Here is a 16010-nt window from a genome sequence, read left to right as displayed (position 1 = left end):
CATCACCTACCAGTTTCTCAGGCCAAAAGTCTGGGAGTCATCCTTAACACTGTCTCTCCCTTACCTCCCACACCCAAACCACTTCTAAGACCAACTGATTCTACCACCAAAATACTTCCACAGTTTCACTTTGCCACCCTCAATGTATTCCCATCTTACCAGTCATATCTCCTATTCAATATTTCAAACATGCAAGTACACACACAGCCCGACTTTACCAAATATTAGCAGTTTGCCTTATTTCCCCGTTATACATATAGTTAAAGGTTCATACTAATCACTACCTGATCTCAATGCTCTTCTTCTCCTCCCAGTGATAAATACCATGCCAAATTAGATGTGTTTATAGCTATGCATGTTTTAGACTATTGCTACATATGAACGTATAAAAAGGTAAAACAAATTACTCTGCACATCTTTAAAAATTACATAAATGGCAATGGCATACCTTTTTAATTGCAATGCACTTTCCTGCACTTTGCAGATACTGAGTTTTTTACAAACTGAAGGTCTGTGATGGCCCTGCACTCAGCCAAGTCTACAGGCACCGTTTTTCCAAAAGCTTTTGCTCACTTTGTGTCTCTGTGACACGTTTTGATAATTCCAGTAATATTTCATATGTTTTCATTATGTTTCCTATGGCGATCTGTGATCAGTCATCTTTGATGTTACTATTATAATTGTTTTGGGACATCACGAATAGTTCCCATTTAAGACGATGAACTTAATCGATAAATATTTTGTGTTCTGACTACTCCACCAACTGGCCATTCTCGTCTCTCTCCCTCTCTCCTCAAGCTTCCCTATTGAAATTAGGCCAATAAATAACCCTACAATGGCCTCTAAGTGTTCAAGTGAAAGGAAGAGTAGTATGCATATCTGCCACTTTAAATCAAAAGCTAGCAATGGTTGAGCTTAGTGAGGAAAGCATGTCAAAGCCAAGATGGGTAGAAGGCTTAAGTCTTTTGCACCAAACAGCAAAGTTGTGAATGTAAAGGAACATGTAAATGATAAGAAAGCGCAACAGCCTTATTGCTGATATGGAGAAAGTTACAGTGGTCTGGATAAGATCAAACCAACCACAAAATTCCCTTAAGCCAAAGCTTAATCCAGAGCAAGGCCCTACCTCTCTTCAATTCTATGAAGGCTGAGAGAGGTAAGGAAGCTGCAGAAGAAACACTGGATGCTAGCAAAGGTTGGTTCATGAGGTTTAAGGAAAGAAGCTGTCTCCATAACATAAAAGAACAAGTGAAGCAGCAAGTGCTGATGCAGAAACTGCAGCAAGTTATCCAGAAGATCTAGCTAAGATAATTAATGAACATGGCTACACTAAACAACATATTTTCAGTGTAGACTAAACAGCCTTATACTGAAAGAACATGCAATGTGGGACTTTCAAAGCTAGGTAATGTCTGGTTTAAAATTTCAAAGGATGGGCTGACTTCACTTGTTAGGAGCTAATGCAAATAGTGACTTTTAAATTAAAGCTAATGCTCGTTCACCATTCTAAAAATCCTAGAGTCCTTAAGAATTATACTAAATCTACTCTATCTGTGCTCTATTAATGGAACAACAAAACCTGATGACAGCCTATCTGTTTACAACATGGTTTACCTAATATTTTAAGCCCACTGCTGAGATCTATTGCACAGGAAAAACAATTCCTTTCAAACTATTACTGCTCATTGACAATGTACCTGGTCATCCAAGAGCTCTGAGGGAGATGTACAATAAGATTAGCGTTCTTTTCATGCCTGCTAAAACAACGTCCATTCTGCAGCTTGTGGATCAAGAAGTAATTTCAACTTTCAAGTCTTATTATTTAAGACATATATTTCATAAGGCTATAACTGCCACAGATAGCGATTCCGCTGATGGATCTGGACAAAGTAAATTAAAAATCTCTGGAAATGACTGACCATTCTAGATACCATTAAGAACATTCAAGATTCATGAAAAGAGGTCAAAATATTAACATTAACAGGAGCTTGGAAGAAGTTGAGACCAATTCTCATGGATGACTTTGAGAGTCAAGACTTCAACAGAGTAACTGCACATGTGGTGAAAATACCAAAAGAACAATAATTAGAAGTGGAGCCTGAAGATGTGCAATCTCATGACAGTAATTTAAAAGATGAGGAATTGATTCTTATGGATAAACAAAGAAAGTGGTTTGAAGATGCTGTGAAGATTCTGAGATGACAATAAAAGATTTAGATTATCACATAAACTTAATTGATAAAGCAGCAGCAGGGTTTCAAGACTGACTCCAATTTTGAAAGTTCTACTGTGGGTAAAATTTCATCAAACAGCACTGCATGCTATAGAAAAATCTTTCATAAATAGAAGAGTCAATCAATACAGCAAATTTAGTATTGTCTTATTTAAGAAACTGCCATGGCCACTTCAACCTTTGGCAACCACCATGCTGATCAGTCAGCAGCCATCAACATAGAGGTAAGACCCACCACCAGCAAAAAGATTATGACTCACTCAGATGATGGATAGCATTTTTTAGCAATAAATCTTTTAATTAAGGTATATAAATTTAGACATAATGCTACTGCATACTCACGATCTATAATATAATGTAAACATAACTTTAATATGCACCAGGAAACAAAAAATTCGTGACTCACTTTATTATGTTTGTTTTATTGCAGTGGTCTAGAACTGAACCCACAATATCTGAGGCATGCTTGTATCTCATACTTGTAGTCATTCAATATCTTTGAGGCATGCTCATATTCATTCAATAATTCAACATTTGTCTATATTAATACAATTCTAGTTTTCATGTAGCTTTAGTTCATTTTAGTTGCTTAATTCTTTTAAATATACCTACTTTTATATACCCATTTTCCTGTTAACATTTAGGTTTCATTTTCTAGTTTTCACTATCACAAACATTGATGTGAATATTCTAGTACATGTCTTTCTATGTATATATGTAAGAATTTCTCTAGGATAAATATCTAGGAATGGAACTGCTAGGTAACAAATTACATGCATTTTTTATGACCTAGGTTATGGAGGGCCACGTGTAAGAAGCCACTGGAGGAAGTGAACAAAGGTATTTTGAAAATACAGGGGTCAAAAATGGAGGAGAAACCAAATTGAAGGCTAATAGCAAAATAATGCTGCTTCCTTGATTTTCATAAAACCAGCTTCCTCTTGACATTTAAGCTGAGGCTGGAATTAAAGAGGACTTCTTTAATCATCTAATCTAAATAGGGTTGACTGCACAGACCAGGATGTTAAGGTATGGGACGGTGAGAAGTGGTTGGATTTGGATATACTCTGGGATAGACCTAACAGATTTGCTAGTGGATCAGATATAGAGTAAGAGTGAAAGAGAGGTTCAAGAATGTACTAAAGTTTTAGCTTGAGCAATTAAAAGGTCAGAAATGCAATTTATTGAAATGAGAAAAACTGATGACTAAATCTGGAGTTGTTTTAAATATAGTAAGTTAAATATTTATCTATTAAATAGCCTATTTATTAGATAACTATTAGGTAAGAAGTATAAAGTGGACTGACAGTTGGATATACCAGTCTGGATTCAGCACGGACGATCCAAGCTGGAGATGCATACAGGTGGTATTTTAAAATGGTAAAGACTGGTTGGGATCCCTAAATAAGACCATCTCCAGCTTCTACTCTTGTCACATCCAGTCTCCATAAAACATCAAGAATGATCTTTTAAAATAATCAAATAAGACAAAAATCACTTATTAAAAATGTTTAATATTGTCTCTGCAGCTGGAATAAAATCTTACCATAGCCTAAAAAGCTCTGAATCATCTGATCCTCGTCCACCTCTCTAAGCCTGAGTCACATGGCCATCTTTCCTTTCTGAAGGGCACCAAATTCTTGCCTCACCACCTTTGAACATGCTCTTCTGTGCCTAGAATGCTCTTCTCTGGCCTCTACATGTTATCCCTGCTGATCCCTCAGCTCTAAGTTTCAAGGTCACTTTCTCAGGCCTTTCTCTAACATTTAATCTAAATGTTTCCTCGGTCAAGTTATCTCTTTCATAACACTTTATTCAATATGGAGAGAGAGAGAGAGAGAGAGAGGAAGGGAGGGAGACAGATTTTGATTGTTTTATTGTCTACTCCAGCACACAATAAACTCCGTGGGTACAAGGACTTGCCCAGTGCTCTACACTGAGGACCTAGCACAGTGCCTGGCAAACAGTAGACATTCAAAAACATCTGTTGAATAAATAGAGACAACAGTCTATTGTGCAACATGTAATGTGTCTCAACATACACAGGGCACTTTTTTTTCTTGTTTAAAAAAAAAAAAGACAAAAACACCTAACCACTTCAAAACTGTTAAATAAATTAGAGTTATTGACTACACAAAAGTACCTTACTTCCTTTATCACTTTTACCAGTTTCATTCATTCACCAAACTTTGTATGTACTTTAAAGAAATTCTTTAAAGAGCTGAATGGAGTCTTTAGGAATTATCTAATGCTTAGTCGAGAGAGGAGAGCAAAGACAGTTACACTTTTCTGTCCCCCAGGTTAACAGATGGCAGAGCTGTCATGTGAGCTCGAGTCTATGATTAGTGTTTTTTCAAAACCAGTTTTTTTCGTCTGGTACATTTTCTCTGAACCAGCAAAAATTGATACAAGAACCACCATCATGTCAAAAGACAGCTGTTCACTTTGGATATGTATTTTAATGAAATGCACCAATCCAGTACACACACACACACAATCAGGCTGCTTCTACTTAAAAACTGGGCAGCTATTATTGAAATTGAAAATCAGAAATATAACTAATTTGTTTATAAAGTTAGTGTTCCAGTAGTTAGTACTAAGTGGTTAGTAACTTACTAAGTCATCACAAAAAGTATTCTTCATTAGGAAACTTTTAGCAATGTTATGTTAGAAACAGTAGAACCTCCCCTTACCCCAAAAAAGGAGAAACTGGAAAAGAGCACTAGTTGAAGAAAACAATTTTTTCACGTGTTGCTTTTAGATAAAATCGTCAATATTCTTAAAAGTCAGACTTCTACAACACGGTACTAAAGGAATTTCATTTTTCTTGATCCACAGTGTACACACACACACGCACACACACACCCAAACAGGTATCAGGTTTGTATATGTTTCTGCAAACACTTTTGGACCAGAGGACGATTCCCCTCTGACCTCGCACGCAGAGGCCACCTTCTCCCTCCCTGCAGAGTCCCGGAGTAGAGCGAAGCACTTAGGGGGCGTCTGCACGGAGGCCTAGAGCCTCGCCACCGCCCAGGAGGAAGCCTTTGTAGGCCTACGATCCCCACCGCCGCCCTTGAGGCCCGGCCAGGCTCCCCGCAGGGGCCCCCTCTGCTACCTTTCCGCCGGAAGAAGGACATGGCGGGGCCCGGGTCGGGGCGGAGGGCGCGGGGGGACTGTCGCGGGGAGGGCCCGGCTCCCTTCATTCAGCAACTGGCCCGGACTTCCGGGTCCGCAGCGTTCGCCGCACTAGCCCGAAAAGAGACCCTTCCGGGTGTGGGCCCCACCGCCTCCTCCTGATGCCCAGAGAGCTCCCGCCGCCATATTATCAACAAGCCGCCCGCCCAGAGTTCCGGTCCTTCCTCGCGCGGGGCTTCACGGGAGGCCGCGCCGCCGGCCCCGCCCCCTCCCCGCCTCCTTTGATGGGTGCGGGGACACGCGCCGGCTCCCGCGCTTCCCGCGTGGCCCTGCGCGTGTTCTGCTGGCGCCTCTTCCACCGAACTTAAATGCTCTTAGCTCGCAGAGGTCATCGGCCTCAGCTTTCTGGTGACTGGTGCAGGCCCAGTTCCTGCAAGACTAACCCTCCTGAAGCGAGAAACCCTGGAACTGGGATGGCGCGGCGCCTCAGGACTAGACGCCTGGCTGTGGGCACCTTTCAGAGCATGTCCTTCTAGAAGGCCGAGCTAACGACCCCACGTTACAGCTTAGCACCCCCCTACTTCTCATTCGAGATAGGTTAAAAGGCTCTGGCTGACTAGAGTAGCTTTACCGTGCACTGCCTTTCCCTGCTCTCTCCCAGGAGAGCAGAACCCTCCTCCGGCTCCCTGGCGCGCGTGTTCTAGGCGGTCCCGGGTTGCGAACTAGGCGGCATACCCTGCTGTTACTCGGCTGACTCCCTCGATTAATGACCTCGGCAATAAAAAAGGAGTGGTCTTATTTTCAGCAATTTGAAAAGGACAAAACAAAAACCTCGCCAGTATTTACCAGGCAAACTCCAGTGAATCATTCTTGAAATCTTGTTCAAGTGCCATTCTCCCGTGAATCTGATGACTACCCCTAAAGCAGAGTTGAACAAGCCTCCCCACTTTAAGTGCCCCTCACCACCCCGTGAGTGTGATCAGGGACTGGGTAATAATTATAACCTTGAAGTTTTGCAGAGAAGAGGCCTAGAAGATAGCAACTCGATAAGTGTTGACTGTATTTTAAAAATCTATTAAGTCCATCATTTGACTGATAAGGAAACTGCGATCCAGAGAGAAGAGGCAACTTGTCCAAGATCAGTGTGTCGATATTGAGACTATAACTAGAACCCGGGGTCTTTTGACCAAAGCAAGTTAATAGATTAGTCTATTTTAGTTTGGGGCCTATTAGGTAATCACAGTTGATATTTATTGAGAATGCTATGCGCAGGCACTATGCTAAACCCACTAGATTAATAATAGTCCTTGGAGCCCGTCTTGGTATGGAGAAAACTAGACACACAAAAATAACCTGCCCAAGGTCACAAACTAACTAAAGGTGAAGCCTGAATTTCAAACCTAGAGAGTGAGCCTCCAGAGCCCAAGGTCAAGCCCAAGGTCTCCCTGGTTAAGGAGAGTGTCCCCACAGGAGCAAGAGAGACTGGTTGAGGCTCTCCATGCCCCAGTGTATCCTCAACCAGAGCTGGTGCTGAGAATGGATGTCTATCTGTGTCCTTCAGGCCTCAGTAGAGGCTGCAGAGGGGTCTGAGTAAGTAGCGGTCCTGGAAGTCAGAAAAGTCCCAGAGGATGTGCTCCGGAGGATCTACTTTGCTGAACCACGGATCATGCCCCGCCCTCACTCCACCCCACCCCACCCCACCCCACCCCACCTTTCTCCCAAAGTGGAGATTGGCTGAAGCCAGGGAGGAGCAGGGCTGGGGTGCTAAGTGAGATTTCTCCACAGAGTCTGTATACAGGAAGAAGTGGAATCTAGTGTAAGCACAAGACGTTTACACTCTTAGCAAGGAAGTGCACCACCCTTCTCTGGTTCTCTTCCAGGAGGCCAATCCTTTGGCAGCAGCTGTTTTGTATTTGTTGAGTGATTAGTTGTTTGGGATGGGAGGGGAGAGTGAAAGAAATCCCCTGAATATCTCTGGGATAGGAGCATCAGGATATGGGAGGAGCCTTGTAGTTTCTCAGTATCTCCTCAATTTTTTCCTCATTCTCTTGAAGTAAGCATAGAATCAGTGTAAAAGCAGTGTCCTACCCTAACTTCCATTGTGATTGCTGCTCTTGAGCCCCTCCTAGCAGAAATTCCAGAGCTGCCTTTATTCCCCCAGGTTGCTGAATACTTCTCAGTCAGGTAATAATAGCCATATTTATTTATTTATTAAATACTTGTATGTGCTCTGAATGTATTAAGTGCTTTATAATCTCAACCTCACTTAATTCTTTACCTTCTCCCCTCAGAAAGGCCCTGTGAGATGGCTACCATCATTATCCCCAGTTTTCAGATGATGACTCTGAGGCTCAAACTAATTTACCCAGGATCACGAAGGTAGTAAGGGATAAAGACAGGATTTCAATCACTGTCAGTCTGACTCGAAAGCCATTTGCTTATACCATATTGCCTATCTTTCCTTCCTCCTCCAGCTAATACTCATTTATCCAGTGTCACAGTATAGGGTATCTGTTTATTGGGCAAGTATAAAGTGATATCTAACAGTGCAAATGCCCTCTAATCATAACCCATTAAAATGTTTATATGCTTAAAGAAGCTTTAAGAGTATTGTCATTTAATCTTTTGAAATTTGATGACCCATATATGAATAAAATTAAAATAAAACAAAAATATAAAAATAAGCAAGACTATTTCATTAGCCTGAATACTTAATGTGGTAGACTGATACTCTGCATTGCAGTTCCAAGTTAATTTGTTAGAGTCACTTTAATTTACATGTAAAAATAAATTTTACCAGGAGTTCCTTTAATTATACTCTTAATTTTAAGGGAATCATCACAGTCTTTTTATACCAGTTGTATCAGTTACAAATCAGTGAGGTAGAATCAGCAAGTCAATTATCACAAAGCCAGTAAATAAAATTAATCTCTTATGACGAACACTGTTTACAAATCTAATATGGTTCTACAACAAACATTCTAACATGTAGTTTTCTATATCAACATTCATAACCTCAAGGAAACTATTCAAATAAATCTTTTGATAATACAGGAGAAGAAAGCTACTTGTCTCTTTTTAGAAAACAGACAAAAACAAACTCAGATTTATGACAAGAGCCGGAATACGTATTAATATCTTAAAGTTCTCATTTTAACTGTCTAAACAAAGACTAACTCTTAACTCAATATTTTACATTTTCAAAATCATTTGCATCGATAGCTTTATAAAAGTCATCTCTAAAAAATTGTGGCCCGGAAGGTGAACACACAGTATAAATATATATATATGCCTTACTGTTAAAGTGTGCAGTTGAAACTTATTGGATTTCATTAACCAATGTCGCTATTAAACAATTAATTAATTAATTTTTTAAAAATTGTGGCTCTGCCTCGGAAAAACTTAAAAACATGAACAAATCATTAAAAGACACTGGGGCAATAAAAAGATAATAAAGGATTTCCGGGTGAAGATAGAGAAGAAAAAAAAAATCTAGCAAAGTAAGTACTGCATTTGGGGCCACTTGTACTGGAAGAACTCACTGTTCATGAAAAAGATTGAGAAGCTAAAAAGAGCAATGCTTTTGACAGCCTCACAGACTAAAGGACAAAGTTGGTTTGGGATTCTGAAAAGACTACACCAGAAGTAAACCAGCTCTTGCAGGGATTGCAACCCAGCTTCAAGTCATCTGGGTGGCCCAGGAAATTTTGAAGCCCTAATGGTTAATTAAGGAAATCTTGATTGCTGATACCCCCAAGTATCTTATAAAAGCAAATGAAAATATCCTCTTAGAATAAGATAACATCATCCAAGTTCTCAAATTATTTCCACAAACAATTTTTCAAATGTAATGTCTGGCACACAATCACAGATATCAAGCGCACAAGAAAATAAGATATTAAGAAAAAGAGCCAAGAGAAATGACAAGAAATAGAAACAAGATAAGACATTAGGAAAATAAGATATTAGGAAAAAGAGCCAAGAGAAATGACAAGAAATAGAAATGACAAGAGCTCCTAATAGTGGAATTATTGGACATAGATTTTAAAATAACTGTGCTAACTATGTTCAAGGAGATAAAAGATGAAATTCGAAATTTGGGCAGAGAACTAATGAGACGATGAAAACTAACAAAGTAGATATGAAAAAGAAGCAGTTAGAAATTCTAGAACTGAAACTATAAGCTAAGATGGATTTGTAAGCAGAGTTATAACTAAAGAGAATTTGTGAAATTGAAGACGGGTCAAAAGAAAATACCCAGAATGAAGCATGTAGTGAGGGTAGGAGACATGGAGAATATAGTGAGAAGGTTTACAATACATTTGATCGAAGTCCCAGAATGGGAGAAAAGAGAGAATGAATGTAGAAGAGGAAAGTATTTGAAAAATTAATGGTTGACCATTTTCTGAACTGATGGCAGAAATCAACCCACCAATTCAAGAGTCACTATGAACCCCAAATAAAATAAATAAGAAGAAATCCACACATAGATTATTAATAACAAAACTTCAGGAAATAAAAAAGCAAAGATTGCCCGAAACTTTTAAAAACCTAATTTTAAATTAATTTTGGAGAAGCAAAACTTGGATTTTGCCCATTCACTACCATAACCTTGGGAATTAAAGATGAATCAATGATTTCACTAATTTAGAGTTAGGAATGATGATATCTGCAATTGCTGGTGTGATGCTTTCTTTTTCCTGTTTAGAAAAAAAAAGTGTAGCTTGCTTAGGAATGCTGCATTTTCTAGAATTTGACATTTTCAGTGATCAAACTACTGAAAACAGAATGCTATAAATAGAATGATATCATTTGTTTCCAAAGACTATTGATATGCTAGAGCAATGCGAAAATAATAATAAAAGAGAGAGATTTCATGCAAACTTTGAGGGTAAGTTTAGGGCTATCATCTATAAGTTATATCTGAGCAAACAGGAAAAGGGTTAAGACATGCTTTAGACTATTTCTGAAAATAGTTTTGTTAAGCAATTTTAGAACATAAACAAGATTTCTGGGGAAATGAACTAAAGAAAACAGTCTGTTTTCAAGTATCCTCAAGCACCTATTTTCATACAAATCACGGGCATGCTGATTAAAAATCAATCTTATTGGTACAGCCGCTATGGAAAACAGTGTGGAGGTTCCTCAAAAAACTAAGAATTGATCTACCATATGATCTAGTAATCCTTCTACTGGGTGTTTACCCCAAAGACTTGAAAACTCATATCTCAAAAGATATTTGCACAGTGATGTTCATAGCAGGATTATTCACAGTGGCCAGGACATGGAAGCAACTGAAATGTCCTACGATAGATGACTTACTAAAGAAGCTGTGGTGCATATATACAATAGAATATTACTCAGCCATAAGAAGAGATGAAATACTGCCATTTGCAACAACATGGTTGGACCTTGAAATAATCATACTAAGTGAAATAAGCTAGACTGAAAAGGTTGAAAATCACATGATATCACTTATATGTGGGATATAAACATAAAGCAACAAATGAACAGGACAAACAGAGACTCATGGATAATGGACAAGTGGTTACCAGAGCGGGGGTAGGGGAAAAAATAAAATGTTAAAAAATAATAATAAATAAATAAATAAATAAATAAATAAATAAATAAATAAATAAATAACAAAGTCATCCCTGGAGAAAAAAATCAATCTTATATAGTCATTATAGGCAGATCCCAAATTATCGCCACTAAGCAACACTGGGATAGCTAAAATCTTGTTGCTTTAAATATCCTAGAGTAGAACACCTGCATTACATTAAAAGACAATTTTTAAATTCAGATTTTCACTTATTTAAAATGGTTTTGCCTCCAAATTATCATGGCTTTCCTTTCTGTAAAGGAAAGAAAGGAAAGGAGCTAGCATTTATTTACTAGGTACTCTGGACTGGATATTTTCACATTTTTAAATACCATTTAATCTTTATGACAGTTGTGTAAGCAGTTGTCATTATCCCTGACTAACGGATGAACACAGTGAAGCTTAAACAACAAAATAAATAATGACCATAGTGAATTATGGTCCATAGGATAAAATAAATATTCATGAGTCCATAGTGATATAAATAAATAATTGAATAAATTATATCAATGGGAAAACTGATGAAATACTAATAAGGCATGTAGTTTTATTAGTATTAATGTATCAATGTTAATTGATAATGGTACTATGGTTTCGAAAGATGCTAACATTAGGAGAAGCTGAGTGAACTGTACACAGGAACTTTCTAAACTATTTTTGCAAATTTTTTGTAAATCTAAAATTACTTCAAAATAAAGTTAAAAAATTGTGAGACTCAAAAAAAATATTAAAAATAATTGGGGGTGGGAGCAAACAGATTACCTTTAAAGGAATTTCATTAGGCAGAAAGCTGACTTTTTCAACAATTTCAGTGGAAGCCAGAACACTGTGAAATTAAATCTTTAATATGTGCTGGAAAAAGTAACTACCAACCTGGAATCCTATACCCAACAAAAATACATTTCAAAGATGAACAAAACAAGACATTTTTAGACCAAAAAAATATGTCACCAGCAGAGTTCACTAAAACAGTCTAAAGAATTTGTTTCAGGCAGAAGGAAAGTGGCATCAGTTGGAAAATCTGAGGAGGCCGTTATAAAGAACAAAGAAAGTGGCAAGTATATGGACAAATGTAAACAAATATTTAATAACATGAAAATCACCAACAGTAATGTTAAGGGACACAGTCCACACAAGATCAGCCTTACTTCTGATACCAATTGCAAAACGACCCTTAAGTTTGATAATTTCTTAGAAGGACTTTGCAAAACTCACTGAAATCTGTTAAACTCATGGTTATAGTTTATTACAGCTAGAAGATAAAGATTGGAGTCAGCCAAAAGAAGAAAGGCAGAATCCAGGTAAGTACCAAGCATACAGCTTCTAATTGTCCTCTCCCCATGCAGTTAGGACAATGTTATTTTCCTAGGACTGATAAATGATATATATGGAGTATTGCCAATTAGGGAAGCTTACTCAAGAACTTTGGTGTTCAAAATCTTTATTGGGGCTCTGCCACATACACATAGTTGATTGCCCTTGTGGCTGCTCTCAGTCTCCAGCCCCTCAAGAAGTTACACTAATACAGCATGACCCAAACTCCTCACCCCAAATCACATTGCTGCTATTGTATATGGCTGGCCCAAGGCCCTCAGTCAAAATATAAATACTCTTATAAGCCATGACAACCAAGAGCCTAGAAATGACTGCCCAGTAGCTGAGGGCAAAGACCAGACCTCTTTGGGCAAGGTTAAATTCTTTTCTACACAAACATCCAACAGGTTTAAAATTTTCACAAGTATGGCAGACTCCTGAATTTTTGTAAGGGTTATGTCCCACCTTCTGACATCTGTGTGTCTTACCAGGGCATCCAGAATACCATTTCATTCTTACTAGATCTAATTAGCATGATGTCATCAATATAGTGCCCCAGTGTGGTGTTCTGCAGAATGTCCAGACAATGAAGTATTCTTCAGACCTGCACTGTCCAATATGGTAGCCACCAGTTACACATAACTAGTTGGCATTGGAAGTGTGAGTAATTAAATGAAGATGTGTTTTAGGTGTAAAATACACACCTGATTCCAAAGACTTGGTTTGAAAAAATAATGTAAAATATCTTATTAATATTTTTATGTTGATTATATGTTGAAATGATAATATTTTAGATACATTGGGCTAAGTAAATATATATTATCAATTTCACTTGTTGCTTTTTGTCATTTTTTTGTGTGGTTATTAAAATTACATATATGACTCACATATTTCTATTAGACAGTGTTGCTTAGACTGTTTTAATAGTGTGATGGTTAATTTTATGTGTCAGTTGGATCAGCCACAAGGTGCCCATAATTAATAATAATTAAACATTATTTCCAGGTGTGTCTGTGAGAGTGTTTCTGGATGAGATAAGCATTTGAATTACTGGAGGAAGCAAAGTAGATTGCCCTTCCCAGTGTGGGTGGGCATCATCTAATTCATTGTGGGCCTGAATAAAACAAAAGATGGAGGAAGGAGGAGCTCACTCCATTTTTATGACTCACAGCTTGAGCTTAGACATATCATCTTCGGCCCTCAGTCCGAGATTTACACTATCACCAGTTCTCAGGACTTCAGACTCGGAGTCAATTATGCATTTCTCCTGCTTGCAGATGGCAAATTGTGAGACTTCTCAGCTTCCAAAATCACATGAGCCAATTCTCTATAATCAATCAATCTCCCTTTCCCTCTCTCTCCCTTCCTTTCTCTTTCTCTTTCTCTTCTGTTTCTCTAGAGGACTGTGAATAATACACTGAGAGCACTAGAGTTAACATGAACTGGACAAGACTGAATTTGTGCTGTTCTCCATCCCAAATGAGTTCTCCATCCCAAAAGCAAACCTCTTTTGATCCTCCTCAATGGAGTTTGAAAATAATGCATTTGCTAAATTAATATCTACATACCGATTGTCAGAGGCTGTATTAAGCTGGAATAGCAATAAAAATTAGGGCTACATCTTGGTTAAATTTATAGCATTCCACCATCGTCCATCATGATCTATCTGAATTTTGCAGGAGTCATATGCCAATGAATGAAATAGAAAGTAGAATGGAAACGGCCACTGATTCTTTAACTCTTTGAGGGAGGCACTAATCTATCATTCCACCCAGGATACAGTGTTTCTTGATTTAGTACCTTGGCCAAGGGTTAGGGTAAGTTTCAGGAACTTCCAGTTGGCCTTTCTTTTGCTTTTTCCTTTTTTTTTTTTTTTTAATTTAATGACTCTCACTCAGCATGTCAAGGAGCCAATGTGAGGGTTCTGTCAAATGCTAGAAAAGTCCATACTGATTATGCCTCATGGGGCCATGAGATCAAGGAGAAATGACCACAAGGTGAGTCTTCAAACCTATCAGACCATGCTAAGATGTACTTGGGACCAGTACTTTATTTAATCACAGGATCTTCAAATTGCCCCCTCCCCCTTTAACCGGAGACCACAATAATGTTTTAAACCCCTGGTATCAGCTTAGAACCTAAATCCAATACCCCTTGAAGGATCTGAGTGTTCTCTTTTTCTCAGTTGACAATTATTCTGGTAAATGACTGAAGGCCTGTTTAGAGAAAGGATTGGGAGAATATCTACAATATATATTTGTTGTGGCATTTTGGGGTTTTTCCTCAAAGACATTTAGCCACCCTTTCAATTGTTAGGTCTAGATCTTAGAACAATCTCAGGTTTGGAAACTGATGAAAGATCATGATTTTTCTATCATGGAAGCGACATCAGCTTTCTGATATCTGAGCTTGATCTTCTTTTAATTGTATAAGTCAAACAATACTTTTGTATGCTGCTTGTCTTAGTCTGTTCAGGCTGCTATAACAAAAACACCATTGACTTGGTGACTTAAACAACAAACATGTATTTGTCATAGGTGTGGAGGCTGGGAAGTCCAAGGTGTTGGCAGATTCATATCTGGTGAGGGCTTGATTCCTGGTTCATAAATGGCTGTCTTCTCTCTGTGCCCTCGTTAAGGCAGATGGTGTGAGAGAGCAATCTTGGGTCACTAATTCCACTCTTGAGGGCTCCCTAATGACCTAATCACCTCCTAAAGATCCTACCTCCTATAAACAAAAGTTCAGAATCCTTCTGATAATTAAATAGTTTAATCAGATAATGATTCGCAAACCAGGGAATATAGGCCTTAGTATGAACCTATAATATACTCTGAAATGGGTGGGGGGCACAGAATAGAGTAAGGTTTTTAAAGGCATAAGTCATGAGTAGCTGATAATCAAAGAGATGGGTTGCTAGGGGAAACAAGACCATAAACTTACATCATTTGTTTTCTGATAAGTAAAGGCAACTGGACTTTCAACGGTCATCTGACTCAATGGTCAAGCAAGTGAGATTGTGAAATGAGAACAATGGATAATATATGATTAAGCTTTTATCAATCCTTGTTTCAGCCCAAACTTATAGAACAAAAAGGTTTTTTGATCGCACAATTATAGTACAGGGAGGGTTATTTATTGACAATGCAAGGAATATGATTTATCTAACAGTTCAATCGGCATAGGGGAATACAATCTGCCGGCAGTTTCAGAACTCAAAAGGGCAAAGTCATACCTTGTAAGCAGCTTCAAAGCTCAAGCTGCAAAAATCCAAATGCTGGGCCACAAGTTATGATATTAAAAGTCTTATAAGTTTTATTTTAATTGGCTCAGTATTAATTGTCTCCCCTGGAGTAGTAACATTCTTTACTGACTCTGCCATCTGAGTATTGATTTTCTTAGGAAGGACAGGCAGCTTTGTATCCAAGAGAGTCCTAAGAGCCAGTGAATGAATCCCATTTTCAGGGGGCACTGAAACTTGTGTGGCACCACCTGAAGAGAGATGGAGGTTCTTAATTTAGATAAGTCTTAACCAATTATGGGGATGGGACACTTAGGAACATGTAGGAAGGAATGAGCTATAATCTTAGATGCAGTCTCACAAATAAGGGGAAGAGTAAATTATCTTACCTTAGGCTGGCCCTTTATTCTTGTCACTGTGCAATCAGTATTGGAGACATGCCCAATGGGAAGGGTCAGGATAGAGTAGGCAGCCCCAGTATTTAG

The 16010-nt window shown here is 38.4% G+C and overlaps 1 protein-coding gene across 2 annotated transcripts in view; it reads right to left on the bottom strand.

The window, feature by feature from the left end:
• AKAP10 (A-kinase anchoring protein 10) overlaps positions 1-5608 on the bottom strand; it is a 90019-nt gene extending 84411 nt beyond the window's left edge. The window contains exon 1 of one of the 2 annotated variants that reach the window (XR_002780002.1): positions 5352-5602. Coding sequence is in view for 1 of the 2 variants with exons in the window: in XM_011359024.2 (XP_011357326.1) it covers positions 5352-5439 (88 nt within the window). In the remaining variant the exon portion in view is untranslated. Of the gene's footprint in view, positions 1-5351 lie in introns of both variants that reach the window. The other variant, XM_011359024.2, reaches the window with a different exon arrangement.
• Between the last annotated feature and the right edge of the window lie 10402 nt (positions 5609-16010).

The sequence above is a fragment of the Pteropus vampyrus genome, unplaced genomic scaffold, assembly GCF_000151845.1.
Source record: "Pteropus vampyrus isolate Shadow unplaced genomic scaffold, Pvam_2.0 Scaffold44, whole genome shotgun sequence".
In the NCBI taxonomy this organism is placed as follows: Eukaryota; Metazoa; Chordata; class Mammalia; order Chiroptera; family Pteropodidae; genus Pteropus; species Pteropus vampyrus.
The sequence above is the reverse complement of the archived record's forward strand: the minus strand, read 5'-3'. Positions and strand labels throughout refer to the sequence as shown.